The sequence below is a fragment of the Condylura cristata genome, unplaced genomic scaffold, assembly GCF_000260355.1.
Source record: "Condylura cristata isolate star-nosed mole 26May11 unplaced genomic scaffold, ConCri1.0 scaffold00012, whole genome shotgun sequence".
In the NCBI taxonomy this organism is placed as follows: Eukaryota; Metazoa; Chordata; class Mammalia; order Eulipotyphla; family Talpidae; genus Condylura; species Condylura cristata.
Window position 1 is genome coordinate 21,078,095 of NW_004567113.1, and position 16,487 is coordinate 21,094,581.

Genomic DNA, 16,487 nt, shown 5'->3' on the forward strand with positions numbered 1-16,487 from the left:
GTCTTATCCTTTATAATAGCTCACACTTTTTTATATTACTTTTTATTGAGGTAACATTGGTTTATACCATGTGATTCAGACATACATGTTCACACCTCTGAAGATGCATGTTATCACGCCACACCCACTACCAAGGCACCCTTAGTACCCCCCACTTCCCCTGGGCTCCCTCCCCATTCCTCTCTAGTTGCTTCAATTCTACAGTCAGGCTGCCAGGGTATTTTTGCTCTAGTTTTGTGCATTCCTTTGTTTTTTGTTTTCTCCATACTCCATATACTCGTGAAATCATCTGGCATTTGTCTTTCTCCTTATTTTTCTTTTGTTTACTTATTGCTGGCGTTAAGAAGTAATTCATGCAGAAAACAAATAGATGTGTTGAGCACCAAATTAGTTTGAATTGTTTCTATAAATGTGAGAAGTAACACCTGCTAACCAGCGGCGCAGGGCTGGGTGACTCTGCGCTCCACACCCTACACCTGTGCAGAGGGATGCCGTTCAGAGGCAGCCGAGGTAGCAGATGTATGGCAAGGTAGGCTAGAAATACTACTACTGTTTGTTTGATATAATCGCACTTGCTATTATGTCTTTATCTGCTCATCTGTTGAGGTAAAACTGAGCTGAAGGGAAGAAGTAGCTGAAGACTTAGTGGCACATATTCCTCAACAATGAATTATCAGCACAATTCAGGACAAAACAACCCTACTTCATCTGCCAGAAAAGGGTTTTTTGATAATCAAATAATGACAAATCTTCAAGTTAGCAAACCTCCTGTCACCTTAGAAAGAAATAGAACATTTATGCTTTTCTTCATGATTTTAACCCTCTGAAAGTTTTTGGTTCTTTTAGAGCATTTTTAAATACTTCTTTTCAGATAGTTACACTCTCTTTAAATGAGCCTGTCCTCCTCACTTCTACAAAATCAGTCCCTTATTTTTCGTTCTTTGTCTTGTTGTGATGTGTGTCATTTGCTTCTGAGTTGTTCCCTTCTGTTATCGACTCCAGAATGACAGCACTGGCTTTTTGTATGTTTGCCCCAGGGACTACAGAGCAAACATATCACCGAGTGATGCCAGAAAGTCATCTGGGTGTTGTCTAATTTTAAAGACAATTTAAGTCGATGCAGGAAGGACAGGAAAAAGTCCACAGTCAATATTGAAAAGTTAGGGAAAGTAAAGTGAGAATGTAAATTACTTGATGAGCACTTCTTAAATATAGTCTTTCTCCTTAGCCATTGGCTTAGAGGGGCCATATAATGTAGAGCTCTGTTTTCTATTTCATGGAAAGGGTCCACAAGTGGTTGAGGCCCAGAAGCTCTTGAAAATGTCATTTGTCAGTGATAAAGATCTCACAGACAGATTATAGAAAAGCCCAAGGACATGATTCAATTTAACTTTAAACACCCTTGTTAACCAGTTCCAGGACAGCAAAGAACCTGGTGTTGCTTCCTGTTCTGTCCACCACACCTATGTACTCTCCTCCTGCTCATGAAGTTCTAATGAGCTCTCTCTCCCCGGCTCCATATTCAGCCCTATAGAAAAATCTGAATAAACTCATTTATACTTAGGTAGACATGTAAGAATATAACAATATTACACCTCATTTAATTCTGCCCCGAGAGGGCCACCTTTATCCTGACTTTACAGAGGAGACCAGACTGTTAAGGTTAAGTAACTTGCCTTGCCCCTGGTCACACTGCTTGCAGAAACAGATTTTAATTTAACAACACAACTTTAATCCACCATTCTTAGTGTTGTACATTTCATGGAATTAGTGCATGACCTCTGCCAGATATAGTGCATATGTTCTAGAGAACAAACTTTGGACTTAAATAAATCTCTGATGAAATTTCAGGCAGTACATGTTTTATAACAAGTAGGAATTCTTTCTAATGTGATAACATTTATAGTGACACTTAAACACACAGCTCTCCCTAGATTGCCTATCCATTACCTAGTTCTAGTGTAATCACCATTCTGCCCTGCAATTATGCACTTGTAGGCTTATCTTTCACCTTCTGTAATTTCAGACATCTTTGCTTAAAGTCTGAAATTTAGAAATTTTCTCACTCAAAAAATGGACTAACTTTTGCTAATCATGATACTTTTTTTGGATAAAGCTCCTTCTTGTCATTTGTCACTTCTAACAACAACAAAAAAAAGTAAAAACAAAAACAAAAAAATTACCCAGAACACCAACCATGTTTGCTTTTCTCTACCTGTTAGATGAGTTCTACTTTCTCTGGGGCAATCACATAAGATCTCTCCTCAAATGACAAATATCCATTTTTCAGCTTTACCTGCCTTGTCTAATATGAAAAATTCTACAGAGAACAGCATTTCCTACATTACCTAATATCTACTTAGGTGGCTATGGACTCATAATTGATCCCACTTATGCAGAGAGCTTGTTAGATTTGCAAACATAATACCAGGGCCTAGAACAGTATCTGATACATTACAGAAGTTCACACGCCACTGCTGAATAAATGCATGAACTGATTAAAACTGTCCACCCAACATCTTCACTTTAAGTCTTTCTCCCTTCACCACTTGCACCTTAAATACCTCATATGCATGAAAAGTGTGGGACTCCTTTGCAAATCTAACAAGCTCTCTGAAGGAGAACTGAATACATAAATGTCAGCTAGATATGTCTCATTTGACAATCTTTTCTTCCAATCCCATGTCACTCTCTTCCTATTGTCTATAAAGGCACAGATGCCATCAATAAGTCTCTTGCCTCTAGATGTTTGAAGAAATCTTACAATAAATATGAAATTACACAGGTATTTTCCTACTGGTCACTTTCACATGGTAATGACACACATCCTTTTAAAACCCCAAGGCACCCTACTGAACCACTGAGAACACACACTCGAACACACACTCATGGCCAATGGTCACACAGTCATGGAGCTTAAGAATAACAAGTAGACTTTCCTCCGCCTCTTTTTTGAGGGAAACATGATCTTCAGCACTCCTGAAGATCTAAAATTTATAAAGCTGATTTGGCCAGGTTCTTGCAAGAAAATGAAAATCATTAGTAAGTTTGAAACATACTGATATATGCCCAAGTTGTTCACCTTCCAATGTGTACAACACTAACACAACTTTTGGCAAAAGATGCCAAAGTTGCCCTGCAATGACTTCCCAGCTGCTGTCTAATCACTAACCCATAAGATTCTGCTGGCTCCTTGCCCCAAGCAAAAGTTCTCTACACATCACTAACACACCACTAAAGAGCTTGACTTCCAGCAAAAATCAGTCCCTGGATTAAAAAGATGTGGTACATATATACAATGGAATATTACTCAGCAACCAAAAAAGAGAAACAGATGTCTTTTGCCGCAACTTGGATGAAGCTGGAAAAGATCATGCTTAGTGAGATAAGCCAGAAAGAGAAAGAAAAATATCAGATGGTTTCACTCATAGCAGGAGTATAATGGACCAGGCGAGAAAATAACAAGAATAATGAACAACCATATACCAGAGACATTTTGTGGGGGTAGAGTGGGGAATGGGATCAAAAAAGGGGGGGGGCAGGGCCGGGGAGGAAGTGCACGGGATTATGGTGATGGCACACAGGTAACTTGGTGATGGGAAACCCACAGGGATTACAATTGAGAAAGAAAAAAAAAATGTACAAAATGAAGTAAAAATAAACTGTTATAAAAAAAAAAGTCAGTCCCAATTCATGAACTAGCCTGTTCTCTTACTTGCAGAGGACTCATGTGCTATTTTGGAGATGACAAAACTAAGGCTTAGAGAAACTCAGTGCAATGTCTAAGGCTAAAGGGTAAGAGGAATCTAGTATCCAAACTGCCAACATCACAAGGATGATAGGATTTCTATTCAAAATATTAAGTGCAAATTAATAAGTGAGGGAAGTAGATGCAAATCCCTACATACAGAATATGACCCCAATTATAATTTTAAAAAATTAAAACTTAAAATAAGCTTGAGAAAACTGGATGGAAATGGAAGTAAGAAAATATTTTAACAATGGTTATGAGCAGATGAAGTATGAGGAATAATTTTTTAATTTTTACTTCTCAGTATTCACTTTTCTGCACAGAACTATATTAGTTTTATAAAATAAAATTTAAAATTTCTGCACAGAACTATATTAGTTTTATAACATAAAAAAGAGATTGAGGCCCTCCAACGGGTTAAAGCACAGCACTATGAAGCTAGCTGCAGCTACTTCAGCACAAGTTCGATGCCCCACCAGGGAGCTGACCCACATGGCGTAACAGACCTCTCCTGACCTGCCTGCTGCTCCCCTCAGCAGTGTATTTTGTCAGTCTGCTCCCCTCTCTGTATCTGGTGAATCCTCTCACCACCCCTGCACCTCTGGGCTGTACCTCTGTATGCATAAATAAAACTTAAAAAAAAAAAAAAAGAGGAGATTGAGTATTATATAATATTCTACTCTGCTTACTGCAGAAGTCAGCTAGGTTGATGGCGACTAGTGGATAGACAGGTAATGCGGTAATGCGGAGAAAATGAGAGGAACTTAAACCAACATACTTACCCACCAGCTGAGGGAGGGAAGTAGCCTCCCTGTCAAGCATGATGGATCCCTTCTCCATGCATGTTCTCAGCTCAAATAAGCTGTGAAGGGACAACGTAGCCACATGGGGCTTACTCCATCTCTCTCCACCCTGTTCCACTTTTTCTTCAAACTTAATCCACCTAGGAACATGAGATCAGTGAACAGCAATTAAAAGTTGCTAACCGCCTCTGGAAATAGCAACATCAACCCCTCTATCTCCACCCCCTCCACTTCCAAAATGTCTCCTTTTGTAAAGTCTTAAAAGCTTATTATATCGTTAATTACATTACCTTTATAAATATACCAAACAGTCACTAGACTTCTCCTTCCTCTAGTGTTAGAGAGAAAGAAAACAAGGTAAAAGGAGCCAAACCATCCTTGGCTTTATATCTGTCTATATGTAATCCTGAATCTTAAGAATGATTATTTAACTACATTTTTTAAATAAGGTAGGAAAAAAGTGTTCATTTCAAAATTCTCCATGTGGGTAGATGTACAATGTACAAAAATACCCGTCACTGTGAAAATTCTGTTGTGACTTCACAAGGCAAGTTTATATAAGGTAAAATTCTGTTATGAACCAATATTTATCTTATATATTAAAAACACACTGTGTTAAATGTCCAGATGAATATATAATTCCCCCCTCATACCTACTGAGGGCTAGCATGTGTTGCTGTGTCTTATTTAATATCCATTTCTTAGCTGACACATGTTCTCATCTCATGGAGATTCTAATAGAAGCTGTACCCTTCAAGTCTGACTCTACATGTGTTTAAAAATACACAAGCTCAGTGAACACATCTATTCTGATCCCAGCAGAACTCCTATTAACGTTAGCAATAGAACAAACAACACTCTCAAAGCTTCATCTTTCCAAGACTTTAGACATTTTGATAACTTAGCAATATATAGCAATAAAAAAAGGTTTAATGGAAATGAGAGCAAAATACATTTTACAGTCTTTCTATCCCATTTACTGCACAGAGAATCTTCCTAAAGACAAGTATCATCATTTTGCTATTCTTCATGACCCAAAGAAAAATGCTTTCTTAGCTCACTTCAAACCTGAAAGATAATGAAAAAGATAAAGAGGAGGTTAAAATTTGTTTTTCTACATTCTTCACCCAAGAGTTTAATGATTGAAAAATGTTTTCCTAGAAAAGGCTAAACACTCACCTAACTCACTAAAGATGAGAACAAAGGGCAGAGATCAGAGGAAGTTCTACATAAGGTATTATTTATAGACTGCTCACCGCCCCCAGAGGAAGAAAAAAAAAAAAAACACACATTAGTGGAACCAGAATTGAAAATAGATCAAGAGATCAGCCACAGTGTCAAGGAAAATTTAGAATTTTAATCAAGCCCAACACTCAGTGATTCAGAAGTAGTTCAGTCATATGCAAAGACTCTTGCTTCACGCTCCACTCAGGAAGCCATGCTGGACAGGAAGCACCCATATGTCAATACCTAGTCCCTACCTCACCCTCAATTCTAAGACCATCTGTCTTTCCACTGGATCCCCAAAAATGTAAACAGTGAACATTTTTACATTTTCTTCACAAATTAAAAACCACCAACAACAAAGTTCTAAAACTTCAGCACTGAACCTTGTTTATTTTTACAAAATTAGTTGCAAAACATTCCAAGAATAAATGAAAGACCCTTAAATTCTTGTGAGTGAGCTTGTGTGTGTAATGTGTGTAAATAAGTAGCTCTTTGCCTTTTCTAAAGTAGCCTAATAGAAGCATAGAAATAGAAGGAAGTGGGAGAAAAATTACAATTTTACATTCATCTCAGAATGATATGAATTTGCAAGAACAAGAAATGTAGTTAAGAATTATTTTAAAGTAAACATTTTACTGAAAATACTACATTGATTAATGTTAGGTAGATGAATCACATTTACATTTGGCATTATAATTTTTTGTTCAAGATAAAGACTCTAAAAGATTACACAGTATATGAAGCCAATACAAGGTTACAGATAATGATGTATATATATATATATATACACACACACAAACACACACACTATATATGGTATATATGTGGTGTGCATATATATATATATGGGTGTATGTGCAGTGTAGAGACTCCTTGCTTTTATTCCTGTAAGTATTCTTATTAGCCAAGGGACAGTATACTTTGTTCTAGAACTTTAGCCCAGGATAAATGACAAGGAATTCAGTAAAGGGGAGTGCTTATACAGCTTTCATTTCCCTCTTACTAAATGAGTTTCCCCTCCTATTGAGAACCATAAATCTGTACTGCCAAATGCACATCTTAAGAAAAAACCAAGTCTCACTTAGACACACTCTGTAACTGTGATTCATGTGCCATCATCCGCAACTGTCCAAACAGCAGAAGTTTAATAAGAATTTCTTTTTCAAAACTAGAGAGCAAAACTACTTCATTCACTTATGGACAACATTTTAACTGATCTTTAATTGTAGGCAACCTGATTCGACTTAAATACGATTCTGAATACTTAAAAATAAGTTTTAAAATACAATTAGAAACATAAATGCCAACTACCTTAAATTTATGGAATATCATTACTCATACTCCTGGAATACGTCTGTTCTTTAGGTCATAATATAATTATAAAGGAATATAAACATGACGTCTCAAAAATAGCCAATTCCTTTGACTCTCCATTCTGAAGGGTTACATACTATCTCATAGTTCAGCTTAGTGTCTATCTTATTTCAAGTTCAGTAAATATTGAAGGTTGTGATGATGTCACAGCAGAGCTAACAGGTTAAGGGTAACTCTGACATAATGACTATTAAGATGGGAAAATGACTATTTGAAATGCATTGTTCTGACTGTTCAAGGAACTGATTATACTTCTAACATATGCTCAAGCATAAAGTAATGGCTTATCTACTTAAGCACATTGTTTGCAGACAGTTTCACTGTAGAAATAGGCTATGTCTATTCTCCTCACACATCAAGGACAAATTTGAAAAAATAAATCTGAAAACTGCTCAATTCAAATCACTACCCATTTAAAAAAAAAAAAAAAAAGGCTAAGGCAATGGTACCAAAGTTCAATCTGTGTGAGTGCCAATGAATTTGTAAAGGTGCTGTAGAACTGTGTAATTACATTGTTAAAAAAAAAAAGGCATTTTTACTGTAAAATGTACTAAAAGCCACTCTCTACCCTTCATAATAACTATGACTAATCATATATTTGCAATAAGTTTCCTACTTTTCCTTTTGTCTTGGCACTTGACGTGTTACAGGAAAATTAATTTCAGAAGTTGACTTTTTAAATGCTCACAATTACAAAACTGTTGTAACCTTGGAGGAGGAGTTTATTAGGTGAAGTTTATTTATTCCAAGGTCTTAGAAGAAGAATGATAAAGTACACTGCATTTTAATGCATTTTGAGTGACTGCCAACCAAACAGATTTCATTCAATGTTTAAGAAATAGAAGGTCCACTGGGAATCACTAAATTTTGCAATTTTCCAATCATATGATTACACATAATTAAGAAAAGACAAGACTTCTAACTTAAAACATGCCAGTTTTACAATGGAAAATAGATATGACCTTTGCAATAGAATATAATCCAACTACATAAGCAATTAAGTTGATAACAAATTTCTTGCTAACTAATAAGTGCCTCATCATACATAAAAAGAGGCAAAAGCTAGTATGTCTCTGGGATAAATGATGTTTTTAAGAATTCTGAAATTTCTAGATCAACCGAAAATTATTGCAAAATTGTACATGTAACTACATGTAATTACATAGATGACTAAATTCCTTTTCCTTCAGTCTCTTCCTCCCAGAATAAAAAATAAAGTTGGTCTTAATAGACGGCTCCATAGCAATCCATTAGAGGAAAAGAGAGGTATCAATGCAATTGAGAGGAGTGCCTTCTCTCCAAACTCCCTAGAGTAAGTGCACATTGTCTTTGTTTTATGACTTGCTTTGGAATTACATTCTCCAGAGGTAGGTCAAGTCAATCAGCTGAGCAGAAACATAAGTGGGTGTTTGTCCTGCTGTCCTATTAGAGGTGAAACAGCAATACCCTTTTCCTTTGTTGGCTTTGTTAATGTTTGTTGAAACTCGTAGCAATTTTCCTTTTCATCCAGATCTGGCAGTGAAATTTGTATCACACTGAATGAGGATCTTTATAAAGTGGTGGAATTCAATACTGCCAATGTGAATTATTTGTTAAAGAAAAACTGAAAGTCAACCATTTTTGCAGAGATATCACTGATTTAAATAAAAGGTATAGGGAGGGAAGAGGGTAGTGACAGTAACTCTTTTCTGGTCTTGGGCTATCACCAGAGTTAGATCATGACTTACTCATTTACCAGTTTACTTCATGAACACGTTAGCATTGCCTAATCACCTAGATGTTCTGAATTAAGAGTACAAGCTTCTTGGGCCCTCCTGGTGGTGCAACGGGTTAGAACGCAGCACTGTGAGCTGGCCACAGCCACTTCAGCATGAATTCAATCCCACCCCAGAGGTGACCCACATGGCGTGGCAGACATCTCCTGACCCATCTGCTGTTCCCCTCAGCAGTGTACTTTGTTAATCTGCCTGTTCTGCTCCCCTCTCTGTATCTGGTGAATCCTCTCACTGCCCCTGCACCTCTGGCCTGTAACCCAGTTCAATATGCATAAATAAATAAATATTTTTTAAAAAAAAAGTACAGGCTTCTTCACTAATAGTAAATATACCATGTAATTGCTATATTATGGAAGTTAACCATTTTGTGACCTATACTCAAGAGTACTTTTTAATACAAAGTAGTATTCTCTGCCCTTCCCTTGATGATGTACATTTCCCAGGTCTGATCACTCTACCCTTTACAGTTTTCAACTTGTGCTCCATGTTGAAAGAATCTGTGGAAATTCAAAGTTCGAGCTTTAAAAGAAAAAAAAATGAAGAATGGAGAAGAGGTCAGGAAAGAGGGTATTGTACTTCAAACCTAATATAAATAAATATTCCCTTTGTTCACTGTCTTACATGACCACTGTGCTTGCTAAGATTTAAATCTAGATGTTTTTCTTACTATTGAGACCATTGATCTCATTTTTTTGAGACAGAGCTAACCTGAACTTCCTGAAGTAGAACTAAGACTTCAGTAATGCAGTCTCCATGTTGGTGATTCTTGGTCAAATCAACTGAAAAGTTTCATTAAAAGGAGAACATTAGGCCCTCCCTGGTGGCGCAGCGGGTTAAAGCACAGCACTGAGAATCTGAAGCCACTTCCGCATGAGTTCGATTCCCGCCTGCCGCCTGCCCCGGAGGAGACCACATGGCGAGCCAGACCTCTCCTGACCCGCCCGCTGCTTCCCTCAGCAGTGTACTTCGTAGATCTGCCTGTTCTGCTCCCTACTCTGTCTCTGGTGAAGCCTCTCACCGCCCCTGAGCCTCTGGCCTGTACCCCAGTTCTGTATGAATAAATAAATAAATCTTTAAAAAAAATAAAAAATAACTAAATAAATAAAATAATAAAAAAAATAAAAATATATAAATAAAAATAAAAGGAGAACATTAAAAGGGATAGGGCTATGTTGACGGGACGGGGAGTAGTGTGCTTACAGAGGAGACTAGATTAAATTGGAGAAATCTGGGAGTTAGTTATCTGGAATTAACTTGTTGTATTGAGTTTTCACAGAAAATTCTCATTTTGTAAGTTAGACAAAAAAAAATCATGCCACATTTTATATAGCAAAAGAGTCCCTTCTAAGCATTAAACTTTTATTACTATGGTAGATTTGAAAGCTTTTAATGGGAAAGATAAAACTATCATGTCTGGAATCTAGACATCATAAATGACAGTCAGAAAATACTACAAAAACATTTGGAAACAAAGTATGTTTCAGGATGTAAAGATTACTGAAAAGCTGAATAATTTCTGGAGAAGCAATCTCTAAATCTCCCAACATGATTTAGATAAAATAGCAAGCTGAAAATCACGCTTCTGTTTCTCTGTTCATTCATTCTATTAGGACATTTCTTGATTGAGAGTTGTGTGTGACAGGAATATATTGGTAAGTCAAACAACCAAATATTCCTTCACTTACAGAACTTTAATTTTATTGGGAAGAGACAATAATTTTATATATAAAATGCTATAGGCAATAAGTAGTAAGGACAAAAATGATGATTGAGAGTGTTTAGGATGCTTAATTTTTAGCCACATAAAGGTAATATTGGAATAAAGACCTGAAGAGGATTAGAAAATGAACCACAGATATAACTCTAAAGATGAGACAAGGAGAGTATTTCAAACAGAACAAGAAGCAAGAGCAAAGTCCCTGAGAGAGGAAAATGACTGACAATGATACTTAAGCAGAACAAGTGGGAGAGTGATGAAGAGACCAGAGATCATGGTGGAGAGTGCCTGAGAGTGAGTAGACCAATTAAGAAGGCTTTGCATTAATCTAGATGAAAAATGATGATAGCTTGGACCAGGGTTACAGAAAGACTTTAAAGTGAGATATGATGAGATTTGGAGTATTTGATTATCTTTGATAGTAAAACAGGTAAAATTTGTCAGTATTAGGTAAGGGGTATAGATTAAGTGGGAAGTCAAGGAAGGTTACAATGTTTCTGGATTGAACCACCAGAAAAATGGAGTTCTTTGTGATGAGAACTTTTTAGGAAGAGCAGAGCTGAGTGGGTAAACCAGATGCCTTGCTTTAGACATAGTATTCTGAGATGTCTATTAGCTATCTAATTGCTTGTTTCCTATCAAATGAGGAAGGAAGTCTGGGCTAGAGAACTAAATGCATATGGCATAAGAATATTGATGATTTGGTTTGCAATTTCAAACACAGGAACTCTTTTGAACTTTATCAGTGGTGTGCTATGAACCTTGGGTCTGTCCTTTGGTTGTGTTAGCCATAATGACAAAACTATCATAGAAGTCCAGGTTTGGTTAAGTAATATTTCGAAGATAGCATTATATTTAGAACAGTTGTTTCTGAGACAATCCTTTCTCAACTAGTCACTCTCAATAAATGTTATAGAGCACTTTATTCTAGGTACCTGGAAGCCCTGGGAACATAGAAAACAGATATGGAGGTTTCTGCCTTCAGACAGATTTGTGTAATGAGAAAAACAAAATGAAAATAATATCGTATATATGATCAATTAATAGTAATTGCTATAAATCCTATTTGGGAGAAGTTATAAAGTGTAAACTATGCGTATGCTTCTTCCTGGACAGCTTTCCTTGGCACATGGAGGACTCCCAACACCCTCCCTCTCTCCAGCAGTACAGTATCTCAGAACAATAACATCACCAAAACTGACAAATGTGCTCTCAAGGAAATGGTCTTTAAGGATGGTAAGGTAATCAAGACCATCTTAATCCTTAAAAAACTTGAATGAAAACACAATATCCATCTCATTCACCATTGAATTACTTACACAATGAAACTGGTCACTCCATACTTCTGGGACTAGAGATTATCTAAAATGAAGTGTGGTCTGCATTTGGTTAAAAATAGAAAACAAAGCTAGACCTGAAGTGTACTCTACAGGTACTCACATAAAATTTCAAGATGAAAATAAATAAGAGCAGTGCTTTCAGTCACAGCTGATGATACCAAAATACATACAGGAATGGAATTTTAATGCTATAAAATATGCTGATGTTGGAGAGAAGTCAACCTAATACACACTTATTTGATAGAGCAAAAAATTCAAGTTAAGGAAAACTCAGACTTGCCAAAGTTAAACAATTAGCTTGAACAAAGTTAAGACTAGCTGAAACGATCCCCATCATTTAGTTCAGTCTGCCCCAGTGCAATTCTCATGTTTATTCCTTTTATTTATTTTTATATAATTTAGAGAAGGAAAAGAAAATGGAAATAGTTGTGAAAGCTTTCACTTTCATAGTTATCTTTTGGAGGATTTTCATGAACTGGAAGTGTAGCTTATAGAGGAAAGGAGATATGATCACACAATGACATAGAAAGAGATACCGAAGAGCAAAATGGGATAGTTTCAAGAGGTAGCATTAGAGATGGAGGAGAAGGAATGTGCTGCAGCAAACTTTTTTCATTAGGAGAAAATATTAATTAGCTATAAAACAGAACCAAAACAAACATGTCCATTCTAAGTATCTGAATACTGCAAAGAAAATAAACCAGCAAATGGAAAACAAAATACTTAAAGATTAGGTCTCTTTCCTTAATACTTCTGTGAAAGTCAGAATTAAAACCTACTGGTATTTTTTTCCCTGAACATAGTTAAGTATGAAATCATCTATACAGGTTTTACAAAACTTATCCCCCTATCAACCAATATTAAGGCAGGTGTTTATGTGAGGCTATCCACAACTCTTTAAGGATAAAAAGCCTCACTCACATCAAATGAATTTAAGCTTCTCCTAAATGCTTAAAGAAATTCAGTAGAACTTAGTACAGTGGACATAGGAATAAATCCATAAACCTATAAAGCATATTCTGATAACCAAACAAAAACTATTCAACCTTCCAATTAATGTGAAGAAAGCTTCATTACAAACATTGTAATGTAAAACAAGCTCCAGAAAATAAAGGTTCATTTTCTAACTCTTAAAAGCCCTCATTCAGAAAAGAAAGACCATAAAGTTATTACTCCTTTACAGTTCCTCTGCAATTACTGATCATAGATGACAAAAATAATCATTTCTTTCTGAATCCAGAATGACTTATCTGGAAATGGACCATCAGACAGATTTGGAAAAGACTTGCTTTAATTTTCTTAAGTCCAATTCTGGAATAACAATTTGGTTTGCCTTATACAAAATAAGATATTATACTGAACTCACTTTAAACTTTTCTGTAAGATACTGTGATCTGTATATGAGTCTATTATGCCAACTTCTCTGTTCACAGTACCTAAAACAGTGCCCAAAACATACTATGCATTCAAAAACACTGAACTGAATTGATGTAAAATATATCAACTATAAAAAGGCATATTTTAATATGCTGTGAAGGTGAAATTCATTGATCTACATGTAATAATAATGAGAGATGAACAATTAATTATATAAAAATCTCATGTTACAAATAATTGTGTCATAGAAGATTTTGTGTGTAATATATAGTTGATTCTATAGCTAAAGAAAGTTCTGTTATGAGATTAGTGAAACTATATATTTGTGAATGTTTAACAATTTAAAAAGCACTTCTATATATACATACACATATGTAAGTCTAAATATAAACTTGATAGAATTACATACACTTTGTATCTAGTTTCCACATACTTATAAAGCATATATTATATGTATATCCACTAGTTTTAATGAAATAAGAACTGTCAGGGAAAAAAAGTGATATACTGACAAGAGGTGACAAGGTTTTAAAAGTGAACCCAGTTCTCTAAGCATCAAATTCTACTTGCTTTCAGCTGGACATTTAAAAGATGGCAGTTTTTATTTAGAATGACAGCATTTGTAACAATTGTCATCTTTGTGACCACCCTCCTAACATGGAATGGATAATAAGTTCCAGCCATGAGCTTACAAATTATCTAGGCATGTGCAAACTGGAAACATCTCTACACTATCACCTACAGGTGTTTGAAGTTATCTTTCTGAAGCGTCTTACAACTGATAGCAAGTGACTGGAGATTTACTTCCAATTCCATCTAAAGATTATGAAACAATGCTCCTACAATATAATAAAAGGTGCCCTGCATCCACCATGTCAATGCCGGAGAGCAGGAATAGATGACTTTATTCCTTAACCCAGAATATCATATTCATCAGTGCTAAGGCTAAAAAAGGTGCTCAAAGTCTCTCGTTATTTCCCCAGGTGAGTCCTGCACAAACCATGCCTCACCTTGCGGTCTCCTTCCACTCCATCTCTTGCCCATCCACAGCCAGCAGTTCATCCAGTTCAGTGAAGAGCTGAGGGGGTGCTGGGCTGTCATCTTCCTCTCCCAAGATGAACCGAATGCGCTCTGCAGCAGGAGAGACTGCAGAAGTAAAAATACTGTGGTTAAACACTGGCTGCACAGCCCTGATGACAGTGTAGCTGCGGGCCCTTGCCCTGTCCCCAGAGTTGTTGGGCTTCCCTTCCACATCCTCAGTAGACATCTTCTTTGCTGAGTCTCCCTATTCCCAACCTAGAGATGAAAAGCAATCAAAGCCCTTCTCTATTCCTTTGGCTCTAAACTGTCTCTCGGCTCTCCACAACTCTCCAGGACAACGCTCCAGTTCTGTGTGGTGTGTGACAAAGAACCTTTAGCCCCTCTGATGAGCTGCGGTCCAACCACATGACTTTCCCTCTTTCCCTACTTAAGACCCATCCAGAATTATGAGACAGAAACCAGCCTGAGCCAATCACTTTTTCTACAGCAGTGGGAGGGGGCAACAGTACCCACCATTCTGAGTTTCTCCCAAGCCTCCGCCTCCCACCTCCCTTCCTTCTACCCAATGCCTAAAGCCCAGGCCCTCCCAGGCTCCTCGCTGCCCGCAACTGGCTAACTGCAAAGCTGGTGAAGGAATATTTAACTAGACAGGGCCTCTTCTTTACATAATGGCAGTACCCAAAAATGTTTAGTCACACTTTAGTGCACTTGAAAAACAAGCTCAAGTAAAATATTGTACACCTAAGGGGAGGAAAATAATTTCCAACACACTCAAGCACATAATTGAATGCCCTACTAGCTCCTTTTGACCCCATCTCATGAAAACTGTGTAATGAAAAATTAACTAGAACTTCCCCAGATTGTAGGCTACTTTTGCTTTATTTTAAAATTTAATGTAAAGCATTGGGAACTCATGAGTATATTACAAAAACTTAGGTCCACATACATTCCTCACAATCCCAGGGGAAAACCAAGAATGATACACTCTTGTGAATGCAGCCCAAGTGCACAGACCTGTGTCTGTGTGTGTAACAACTTTGTATAGATGGATTCAAACAACCTCATAAAACAAGAAAATCTCTAACATCTAAAAACTATTGTCCTATAGAACAAGTATTATAGTTCAAAATACATCTTCCACAAGTAAACCCATGAAAAATATTCAACATAATAATCAAAACTAATTATTAAAAGAAGGCACGTGTTTTACTTGTGAAATGGTAAAATTTTAAAAGACTAATACCCAGCATTGGCAAGCATGTTTAGGAAATGTGTCAGTACCCTTAGTTTATGTTGCTCAATAGGAACACCCTTCTGAAGGGAAATCTGGAAAGATACAGAGATGTTTAAAAGCTGTGTCTTGTGAGTAATGCTCCCACTAAAAAAGACATTTTTTCCAAGCAAGTACCAAGTTATTCTCTCAAAAACTTAGCAGCCACAGAGGTGATCATTGTATCATTGTTCACAATTGAGGAAAGAAGACCTAAATGCCCCAAAAAGAGATCTGGCTAAATAAACTAAACTACAACTATTTGATAAAATATCAAGTAATTGCAACACATGAAATAAACTTTTTTGTACATACCACATAATGTTAAATGAAAAAGTAAAATTGCAAAATCATATGCATAAAAGTGATGTCACTTGGTAAAGAAAAAACACACATGTACCCATAAAATAAAGTTTGACACTGATGGAGTCCTTATTCTGCACATTCTAGTGGACGTGAATTTCAGTTGCCACAGTTGAGTTAAATAACACTATCCTCCCTAACAACAGAGCTCAAATTTTAATTAGCATAGTATATCAACTATGAATAGTCACATAAAGCATGAACTTCATCCATAGCTTTTCAATCCATAAATTACAATGCAAATAACATGTGCATCATGATCAGTGACCAATCATCATGGTTTTATCAGTCTGTCAATGACTGATCACTGGACTAGTATCCATTCATGCACATACAACTAAATGTGCAATTGTATTGCCATTTTGTTTCCCAATGATAAATTCCTATGACACAGATGACCAAAAAAGGGAGTTGGTCAATAAAGATCAAAGTACAGCACAGAAAGGAAA

The 16,487-nt window shown here is 36.5% G+C and overlaps 1 protein-coding gene across 3 annotated transcripts in view; it reads right to left on the reverse strand.

The window, feature by feature from the left end:
• SLC4A4 (solute carrier family 4 (sodium bicarbonate cotransporter), member 4) overlaps positions 1-16,487 on the reverse strand; it is a 291,594-nt gene that overhangs the window by 192,855 nt on the left and 82,252 nt on the right. For 2 of the 3 annotated variants that reach the window (XM_004681227.2, XM_004681226.2), the window contains exons 3-4: positions 14,375-14,510; positions 4,534-4,694 (exon numbers count right to left, since the gene is read on the reverse strand). In XM_004681227.2, coding sequence (XP_004681284.1) covers positions 4,534-4,694; positions 14,375-14,510 — 297 coding nt within the window. Of the gene's footprint in view, positions 1-4,533; positions 4,695-14,374; positions 14,511-16,487 lie in introns of those variants that run through there. The other variant, XM_012724181.1, reaches the window with a different exon arrangement.